This window comes from Rhinolophus sinicus, linkage group LG04, assembly GCF_036562045.2.
Source record: "Rhinolophus sinicus isolate RSC01 linkage group LG04, ASM3656204v1, whole genome shotgun sequence".
NCBI lineage: Eukaryota > Metazoa > Chordata > Mammalia > Chiroptera > Rhinolophidae > Rhinolophus > Rhinolophus sinicus.
Genome location: NC_133754.1, coordinates 68,276,842 through 68,287,682, shown reverse-complemented (window position 1 = coordinate 68,287,682; position 10,841 = coordinate 68,276,842). Strand labels below are relative to the sequence as shown.

The window sequence follows — 10,841 nt, the reverse complement described above, 5'->3', positions numbered from 1 at the left end:
CCTGAAATAGGCAGAAACACACAGAGTTAGAGAGAAGCAGGCAAGGTCATCAGTGGCAGCAATTGAGTCCTGGGAGCAACCGCATCCCCACCTTGCATTTCTTCCTTTGGAAAGGAGGCAGCCTTGGTGCTAAAAGCTAAGAAGGGTTTGAAGCCTATAGGAGATAAAATTTAAGCAAGTATGTTTGTTTGTTTTTGATGAGATGATATCACATGATACCTTTTGGTACGTGTGAGAGAGATGGCCAATGACCACGCGGATATGGAACAGAATAAATTAAAAATAATGTACGACTAACATAGCGGCATTCTTCACAAGAGTCAGAAGGTGAAAACCACCCAAGTGTCCATTGACAGATGACTACGTAAACAAAATATGGTAGACACATACAATGGAATATTATTCAACTTTAAAAAGGAACAAAATTCTGGCACATGCTACATCATGGATGAAACTTGAGGACATTATACTAAGAGAAGTCAGTCACAAAAGGACAAATATTGTATAATTCCACTTATACAAATTTCATAGCATAGTCAAATTCATAGAGACAGAAAATAGAATGGTGGTTGCTAGGGGCTGGGAGGAGAAGAGAATGGAGAGTTGTTTCGTTGAGTATAGAGATTCAGTTTTGCAAGATGAAAAGAGTTCGGGAGATAGTTTGCACAACAATGTGAATGCACTTAACATTAGTGAACTCTACACTTAAAGATGGTTAAGATGGTATTTTTATGCATTGCGTATTTTACTACAATTTTTTTAAAATGATGTATGCTGTATCTTCCATTTGAGTTACTGTGCAACAATTTTACAAAACTTCTTTCATTTATTTAACAAATATTTATTGAGCACCTACTATGAGATGGGCACTATTTCTGGTGCTGAAATATAGCCACAAACAAGACCAGCAGAGTCCCTAGAATTTGAAACCTACAATGCAGTGGGAGAAACAAAATACAAATAAGTCAATACATAAGTAAAAGGAGAATATTTGATAGTGATAAGTTTTATAAAGAAAATGAATTAGGGTGATGTGATACTGAGTTAACTGGGGGCTACTTTAAATTGGATGTTAAAAGTTATGTATTTCATACAATATGAGACACACGAGGCTAGAAAAATAGCTGTCAGTCTATATGCCAACAAAGAAAGCTAAGACTATGTTGAAGGGGCTTAGTTCAATTTAGGCTGTTTTAATGCTATTTAAAAATAATGACCACAGTTTAATTTTTATAGTTTACTTTTTATTCTATAACCTACTGAACTGGATTTGCCATTGGAAAACTAGTGAGAGTGTTTAGGGCCTTATTCTGTGGAGAGAGTAGAATAGAAAGACCTGGTACGGGGACTCTAAAGTCTTTTCGTAACAGCCCCTCTATGCCCGCCAAAGTTTGTAACGTGACTTCCAAGATGAAGTCACTGCAGATGACGGGGATTTTGTCGGTGGTGTCTGAAACCCAACCTGTACAGGTTAACAGGGGACCCAGCATTAGTCCCTTTAGAATTAGTCGCCGGGAGTCTGCTATTCATCTGGAAACCTGGGGCACAGTAACCAGATTCTAGTCTTACCCTAGGGCCCCTCTTCAGAAAAGACAGCTATTCTAGGGCCTGGGGATCAGTTTACACAGACAGGTATTAATCTCAGCAATAATTCATTCTTGCCACCCTATGATTCATGCTTGTTTTTCACTCAGCCTTACAATCAGCTTGGAAATCCATGGAACAAAGAGCCCAGGTCGGATGCTATACTTAGCACAATCATGTCTTTTCTTATTACCACAGAAAGTTACCCTCACAGGCTTGCACTTAGTCATAGATATCTGGAGCAAAGTTATATCTCATTATTTTCTATGCTGAGGAAAAACAATCATTCAAAAACAAACGAACAAAAAACTTTGTTTACTGAGATGCACGTAACAACCTATTTTGGCCACTCAGTCATCTGTGAGAGAATTCTGTAGATACTACATGAGAGAATACAGGGCAGAAAGAGATCAAATTGGTTTGTTGAGTGGCTACTGTGGGCCAGGCATGAAGAAGGATTTCAGGGCAAAATAGAACAACAGAAACATGTTACCTGCACAGAGAATTGTCTAGAAAACTAGACAATTCAGGTAATAAGGAATTGTAGCAAGCATTATGACAGGAGTGAGTTGTGGAAGTATACAACAGTGTATGTCTGTCAACAGTGTATGTCTGAAGGATGCATTGGTGTTGGTAAGTGGCAAGCAGGATTCTGGGGGTGGGGGGAAAGCAGCATGTGCAAAGATCTAGAAGCAAAAGGGAGCACAATACTGAAACAATGAGAAAAAGAAGTCCTGTTTTCCTGGGCTATGGAGTAAGGAGATGGTACTAGGGAGGGGAAGAGGAGATGGATGAGTGCATGGCTGCGGCTGGACCATGGGAGGTCTTATAAAGGGTTAATGCACGTACATGGTTTGATTTAAATTTGACAACATCAGTTCTGAGGGCCTGTGTGGGTCATAGAGAGGGAGAAAACCTGGGTATAGGAAACCAGGTAGGAGTCCGCTTAACAGAAAGATGAGAGGATGGGTTGGGCTTAGGTAGAGACAGTAGGAAAGAAAGAGCAGACAGGACTGGAGAGATTTAGGAGGCAGAACATACAGGGTTCTTTCCTCCTCACAGATAAGTAATCCTTGGGCTTCATTCACTCCACAGAGGAATCTAAGCAAGAAGGAAAGGATTTTTGGAGAGGATTCAGAGCCTAAAAGTCTTTATGAAATCCCTCTGCTGTTCTAACCAACAATAATTTGGGTTCTAAATTACAAATTGTAAAGTGTATTAAAAGCAAAAATGTCGTTTCAGAGCTGATGGGGATTTCAGTTTTTTTGGCCACACTGGCTTAGTGTCCCATACTTCCCTAAACCTAAGAATTCCCTGGGGGCTTGTAAACACAAATTCCCATCACAGTTCCCTGGGGAGTCTCATTGGGTAGGAATCTATATTTTCCCAATGTAATTACCCCAGGAGATCCTTATGCTCAGACAAATTAGGGGGCTGATAGGCTATGGGTGTCATGCTTGATGATGTTCTCTTATTGTTGGGTAGAAGTCAGAAAATGTAGGTAGAAGGTGGTTCATGGTGCCTACAGAAAAGTCTCATAAATAGCTTTGATTCACTGCCTCCAGCCTCGTATTTATTTTTACAACAACAGATGGCAAGAGGTGCTCTGCAGCAAGATAAGGATCTTAGTCAACAGACCTCTGCCCATCTTAGGAGGTCTTGCCCTCCCAAGGAAGGGCATGCACCACCTTTCCCGCCAAATCAATATATAAATCCCTCACCCCACCCAGCAAACTATGAATAAGTCCTCGGGACAAGAGTTCTCGCCCATTTTTTCTGCCAGCTCTCTTGCCCACATTCTCTCTCTCTCTCTCTCTCTCTCTCTCTCTCTCTCTTTCCCTCCCGTCCTTCCCCACCTCAGCTAGGCCTATTCTCTTCCCTGAGAAAGTATCACTAATAAACCTGCTTGCATGTTAGTCAGCTGGCGGACCTTTGATTCTTCACTGCATCAGCAAGAAGAACAGAGACTCCCGTAACATTATATGGTCTCTATATTATATGATTCAATTTATAAAAAATTCTAGAAAATACAAACTAACTATAGTGACAGAAAGGAGACCAGTAGTTAGTTGCCTGGGAATAGCGATGGCAGGGAGAGATGAGAGAAGAGATTACCAAGGGAAGAAGGAAACTTTTATAGGTAATGAATATGTTTATTGTTTTGAGTATGGTGTATTGATATGTCAAACCTTAGCAAATTTAATATGTGCAGTGTATTATATGTCAGTTATACCTCATTTATGTGTAGTTTATTGTGTTAAAGAAAAACACCACAGGCTCAAAATGGGATCACTCATTCTAAAAGTTCATGATACCAAACCTAGATTAAATAAATACCTGATCTAACTGCAGTTTCAACCTCTCCCAGAAACATAATCTTAATCAACCAGTCTGGAATTTTTTGGTCCAGCACCAGGAAAACAATCTGTCACTTGCACTACTACAGGTTTTCTACAAATTACAGAGTTGTAAAATAGCTCAAAAACAACGAAAGACCCCAGGTTCCTATATAGTTAGTAAAACTGAAAAGTGGACACCCAGTAACAGTTCTCCTTTTTTGTCCGCTTCAAAATCTTTTACATAGCTGACAAAGAAAACAAAAATCCTGTCACCGCTCCTTCCAGGAACACATTCACTTTCATTCTTTTGAGTCAAACTTTATCTGGAGTATGGAGCCTTTATTAAGCACATTAAACAAGGTTTATTCAACAAAACTCTCCAGTGCAATGCTCTGGGGCGCTACCGGGCGGACCCCGGTGCACACCTGCCCAGCGCATCTCAGGCAGCGCAGGGAGCGGAGGCGCCGCCCACTCGGCTGTGAGTGGCTGCAAGTCAACAGCGTGAAACTTCCAGGGACCATCGGGTACCCTCTGGGAGTGGAGGGAGGAGAGGCAGCACCCCGGGGCCCACGGGCAGGGATGGGAGAGAAACTTAGACAACCGAGATCCGCTGAGAAGCAGGAAAGCGGCTCTACGACCGAGGCGCCGCCTCTTTCCTTCCCCGCCCACGCCCCGTGGAGCGGCCGGAGGAGCCAGGGGCGGGGCGACCTTTGCACTGTCCCCAGGGTAGCCAGGCCGCGGAGCAGGGTGTTGGCGCTCCTCCGGGCCTGCCGGGGATCGCGCTGCTGCCTGCTCGCCCCTCCCACCGGGACGAGCTTGGCTGCGGCCATCGCTTCTGGGCGCCCGCACCTCGGCTCGCGGTTTCGGTCAGACCCGCCCGCGAACTGGTTTCGATTGGGGACGAAGGCCGGGCGGGAGGGCGGGGCGGCGGGGACGCCCGGAGGGAACTCGGGGAGGGCCGCAGAGTGGGGACCGTCCGACGCCGGAGACCGGGAGCGGTGGGAGAGAGCAGGGCGCAGGTCTCCGGCCCGCGGCGGCGCGCGTGCTGACTTGGGGGGCCGGGGCCCGGGGCTCTCCGGGCGCGCCCGGGCCTGAGTTCGCGAGGCAGCGTCGGCCGAGAAGGCGTCCCTGGAGAAAACAACAGGTCCGCCGTCCCGCGGGAGGGCGGCGCGGCGCCGGGGATGCGGACGCCGGTGGTGATGACGCTGGGCATGGTGCTCGCGCCCTGCGGGCTGCTGCTCAACCTGACGGGCACGCTGGCGCCCGGCTGGAGGCTGGTGAAGGGCTTCCTCAACCAGCCGGTGGACGTGGTGCTGTACCAGGGACTGTGGGACATGTGCCGCGAGCAGAGCAGCCGCGAGCGCGAGTGCGGCCAGCCCGACGAGTGGGGCTACTTCGCAGCCGAGCCAGTGCTCGTGGCGCGGGGACTCATGGTCACGTCGCTGGCGACCACGGTCCTGGGGCTGCTGCTGGCGTCGCTTGGCGTGCGCTGCTGGCAGGAGGAGCCCCACTTCGTGCTGGCGGGCCTCTCGGGCATCGTTCTCTTCCTCGCGGGCCTCTTCAGCCTCATCCCGGTCTCCTGGTATAACCACTTCCTGGCTGACCGCTCCGTCCTTCCCGCCCCGGACAGCCCGGTGACGGTGGAAGTCAGCTACAGTCTGGTGCTGGGCTACCTGGGCAGCTGCCTGCTGCTGCTGGGCGGCTTCTCGCTGGCGCTCAGCTTCGCGCCCTGGTGTGAGGAGCGCTGTCACCGTTGTCGCAAGGCATACCCGGGCGGCCCGCGCCGCCCCAGCGTCAGCACGGTGCAAGTCGACTGGCCGGAGCCCGCACTCACGCCTGCCATCAAGTACTACAGTGACGGCCAGCACCAGCCGCGGCCCGCCGAGCTGGGCGCCACCGGCAAGCCCAAGGTGGGCTTTCCCATGCCGCGGCCGCCGCCCAAGGCCTACACTAACCCCTTGGACGTGCTGGATGGGGAGACGGTGGCTGGCTCCCAGGGCGCCTCCTCGCGCAGCACCCGGCCTTGCCACAGCTCCCTGCCCTGCGACTCCGACCTGTAGACTGCCCCTCCGCAGGCTCTGTCTGGACGAAGGACTCGCCCCACCACGGTCCAACTTTGAAGTTTGTCTGTTACCTTTACGCTGGAAACACGTGGCTCGGAGTAGGAACGCGGGACACCATTCCTGTTCCTGAAACTGGTTTGGAGGGCAATCTTCCTTTCCTGTGGTAGACTCCTTGGACTGTTAGTTAAGGTTGGGTTTGGTTTTCTTTTTATAGAATTTAGTTTTCCTCTCCAGAGGGATCAGCGTCCTTTTATAGAGTGACAGACTTTTCATTTTGGCTGAAGGAGATAACGGCTTTGTACCGTGTTGACCCGGGACAACAACAAAAAGTCCAAATCAGCAAAGAGAGGTTCAAAAATCTCTATTTTAACACATTGAAACAATACTCTGAAATGCTGATGAACTTTGTCAACATAATTATTATTATTTTTCCTACTGTATAATACATTTTCATGCAAACTCTCAAGAGACCAATGTATTTCTGGCTATGTTTGAATGAGGCTCTTAAAATAAACATAGAGCCATGCAAATACCTGCAGCTTTAGTGGCTTTTATGGAATGAAATAACCGGGTTAATTCATATTTACATTTCTTCGTGTATAAATAGGATGTATCTTTGTTATCATTTATTTTCGGTGTGAAAGTTGAGGTCACCCCAGAGTTTTCTCTAAAAAGCCAGAAGGAGGATGAAAGGACAGATGCTATATGGTTTCATTCCTTGGCTACCTCACCCTACACATAGAGGAGTGTAGATTAAACATTTGGAGCACAGTGGAACTTGTTCACATTTGGTTGAAGTACAGGTGTATATATCTCATTTAGAAATAAAATTTGAAAACGAGTTTCAGTATACCCACAAAAGCTTTTTTGTCTCCACTACAACCTTCCGCAGTTTAAGCCTTCATTACCAACAATTTCCTGGCTGCCTAGGCACTGTTCCTGAAATCTAGCACTCAGATCTTTGCACCTCTTAGCATAAGATTACTAAAAGATGCCAGTGGGCCCCACTTAAATTCCTGACTGCTTTATTTTCAGGTTCATGCTGTTTTCTGTGCAAAGCCAGGTCTATTGTTGAAAAAAACTAGAAGCACCAGTTTTCACCTGAGGTGAAACTAGAAATCTTTTCCTCTTGTGACAGTGGTGCCTAAAGTCACAGGTAGACAGCTCTGTGTCCCACGAGCAGAACTAAATCTCTAGCAGGGCTGGCTCTGATTCCAAGTGGTTGATTTCAAGGTGCCTTTCATTTAACGAGCCCCATCTTTAAAACCTGCTGTTGGGAGCCAATTCAGAGGTAGGAACAATCAGTTCAGTGAGTACTGATAACAGAGCTATAGAAGTAACTAAACAGCAGTGGAGGGGTAATACAGATTGACTTCCTTTGCCATTTTGTACTGGAATTACCTGTTTCTTTTTCACTTGGGCATCTTTTTCAAATGCAAATTCTGATTCAGTGGGTCTGGAGAGAGGCCTGAAACTGATTTCCTAAGATCTCCCAGGAGATGCCGAGTGGTTCATGGCCCCCACTTGGGGCTGCCAGGTTTTCACTGGGCCGGTGTCTCACTCAAATTTCACCCCCAACAGGCAGCATATAATCAGACCTTTGAGAGCTTGCCCTCTCTCTGAGTTAGGGGCCTTCCTCTAGGGAACAGAGCCAGAATGGAAAAAAGGCAACACGGCTTTTTTCAGCTAACATCTCAAAAAGCAGAGATTAGGCGCCTGACAGACAGGACCTAGCAGACAACATAAAGATATTGGGTTTCGGGCAAGTAGCAAATCTATTGAATTTTTTCTGCATCACAATTCCAAATATTTCTAGGGAAACGATAAAAACAAACAAAATGGTGTTTTGTATGTTTTTCGTTTTCCTTCCCCAATTATTCTCCACTGGCTTATATTCAAAACATTTCCTCTCTGGTGATTAAGATTTGTTGCCTAGAGAACTCAATTTTTATCCTATCAACAGATATAAACCCAAAACTCCCATTAAAAATACAAACTTCTTTCTGCTACAAAAAAAATATTCAAGACAGCGTGGAAAGAGGCTCCTGCATCAGGCTTGATCTGTGTTGGGCCTGAGGGTCGAGCCCCGCCACAGCGGCACCCAATGAGGATGGGCTTGAGACTTACACCGCAGGGAAGACACTGATGAGAAATAGCGCGGCTGCCTTGCCTGCCTTGCCGCAAGCCCTCAATGTGCCATCATATACCCATAAGATGGCATATTAAGGGCTTGCAGCAATATGCCATCATATGCCATCACAACTCATTTTTAATAATCCTAGTTACAAACGAAGTATGTGTTCTCATTTAATGGGTGAAATCTTTTCAAGATGACTCAAGTTATGCCTTGAGGACTGAGGAATCTGTGAAAGTAGAGCCCACACGGCATTAACGCAGCGCCTGCTCCACCCGTTCCAGTCTGGCTGTGATTGAGATGCACGCCCTCACTCGGGAGGGGTGAGGTTTTTAGGTCACATGCTGTGGGAGGTGCTGTCAAAGATCCTTCAGCCACCACCCTCCTCTTCAGTGCCTAGCTCATTCCTCCAGTAAGTTTTGGGGCACCTGTCATGTTGTCAGCATTTTGTGGACACTTTGGAAAGGAAAACAATGCCAGGCCCTGCCTTTGTGAAGCTCACATACTCCAGTGTGAGACACATGTACAAGGAAAACGAAGAATAATAAACCCGGGGTTAAGGGCTGGAGATGAAAGGGTGATATTTTAGGAAAGGTGGTCAGCAAGGAAGTGATACTCGAGCAGAGAACTTAAAGGAGGGAGACGAGTGCATTCCAGGAGAGAGGACAGCAAACTCCAAGTTGCCGCTAAAGAAATATTGGTAAAAACAGGTCTGCACAGCAGCCTCGGCTCCAGCATGCTTTGCTTCTATTTCACTCTAGAACAGGGTGGTAAGGACAGGAAGAAGGTGGTCATACAATTGAGTGAGGCTGGGAAATCCTGTCATCTACCCTTTATCATGCGAATAGTTTCTTCAGGAAGGAATACACTCTGGAATGAATTCAATCTTTTCATAGAATTTTTTCAGAATCAGATATAAACAATGTGATATACAAATAGCTGGTGAGGAACATTCCAGTCTGCCATTGGATAAACAGTCCCACAATGCAGTAGGCAGAGAAATTTGAACCTCAGAGCCTCATCACATCCCCAGAGTGTTGGGAAAATGTTAATAATCACAATCCCGTCATCCCCCAAACATACACACATCTTCGCTCTGACCTTCCTGAAATGAAGGTCTGTCATTCATCTCTTTAAAACCCTTAGGTTCTTCCTATGTATCATCCACTCTTAGCTTAAATTCCATTCAGGATTTGGCCAAGGCCTAGATTTTCACTCTCATTACTCTCTCCCACACACGTGGTATCCTCGATTACTCCTTTCCCCCAGGAGCTTAGAGGGATCATATCTGAACATATATACACATTCAATGTGTATTTTTCTTGGTATACATTCCCACTTTACCTCTCAATTAAAGGTAAGGGCATGGATGGTTTCTATTTATTTTTGTAACCCTGGACTGAACACTAACAGTTCTTCAGTGCCTATTAGCAATTTAATAGGTTAAAGTTACCTCTAAAAGCTATGTCTGTACCCAAATACTTCCTCAACTTATACACACCTTGTCATGTACATAGAAAGCAATTTGTGGCCCAAGGCTACTGGCCCCAAACCAGGGTGCAGACACTGACACTGGTGGCGAATGGGCCACTGCAGCAAATTTGTGAACTGGGTTACACCCTGTGGTGAGTGGCAGCTCTTTGAGAGGCAATTACATGAAAGGCTGAGGGAAACTCAATAAGTCACTGCAATTTTTCTAGAACTGGGTTGAATATATGCTTCCTAATAGCCTAAGCTCTGCCCTTGCTGGACTTCAGTTCCTCATCTGTACAACTGCAGTAGATGTTATCTGAGGGCCTGTCTAAATTTAGTATTCTGAGTGAAGGTTAAGAATTAGAGGAGACATGAAATCTGAGCAGTAAAGGCTGGGGAAGCCGATATACCTGCAAAATCAGTGATTGATCTGATAGCAACAAACTTCAAGTTCTAGTTCTAAGTTTCTCTGAGTTTCACAAGCCTCCCAGCAGTTAAAATAGCAGGAACTTTGTCCATCCCTCCCATCATCCACGACCCCTTCCCCATAAGTATATAGAAATTATCACAATGGAAGGCTGTTATAGTGGAAAACATGCCATTGCTCCAAATAGACAAGGTTATGAAGTTGACATATTAAAACCAGCGCCTGTGGAAGTAGGCTGAGCTAGTGAGCTATCCAGAATGAAAGCCCAGGAAGTCCCGTCAAGGCTTAAGGTTTTGCGGGAGACGAAGGCAGCTGCTTAAGCGTGTCCAGAGAAAATGGTAATAGTGGTGTACATCATTGGTGCATGCATTTGAGCCTGATTATTTTGTTATTTTTTTGCACTCCTGCCCAGATAGAGGCAGAGGTTTGCCAAGGGCAAACTTGGCAGTGAGGATGGCTCTTGGGAGAGGGTAGCAAGAGAAACCTAAGATTCACCCTGTGGATGAGAGGGGTCCAGGGTACTCTGGTGTTGAATGGTTCCTCAAATACAGCTGACTCCTGAGGCAACTTAGTGATATTGCTGCATCTCTCAGCCTGAGGAAAGGCAGAGCCCCCAGATTTTGTTCTTCAGGTCAAGTTGATCTGTACTTGGGAATTTTTATACTTGATTGCAAAGCACAGTTTACTTTATGTACTATATCCACAATAATAAGCCTAGGACTTCTCTTTATGCTTGGAAGTCCATACAAAATCATTCCGCAAGAAACTAAATAGTCTAGAAAAGATCCAAGCAAGAAAAGTCTTCGAAGTCAAGTTGTGTT

At 46.2% G+C, this 10,841-nt stretch overlaps 1 protein-coding gene across 1 annotated transcript; it reads left to right on the top strand.

The window, feature by feature from the left end:
• Window positions 1–4,659: 4,659 nt before the first annotated feature.
• On the top strand, window positions 4,660–6,518 carry CLDN23 (claudin 23). The gene has a single exon (XM_019750497.2). It carries the CDS (start codon window positions 5,105–5,107, stop codon window positions 5,981–5,983), a length of 879 nt encoding a protein of 292 aa, XP_019606056.2. The 5' UTR covers window positions 4,660–5,104; the 3' UTR covers window positions 5,984–6,518.
• The last annotated feature ends 4,323 nt before the right edge of the window (window positions 6,519–10,841 follow it).

What these genes read in the sequence shown, in the direction of transcription:
- CLDN23 (XM_019750497.2), top strand. Translation starts at nt 5,105, where the DNA reads ATGCGGACGCCGGTGGTGATGACGCTGGGCATGGTGCTCGCGCCCTGC.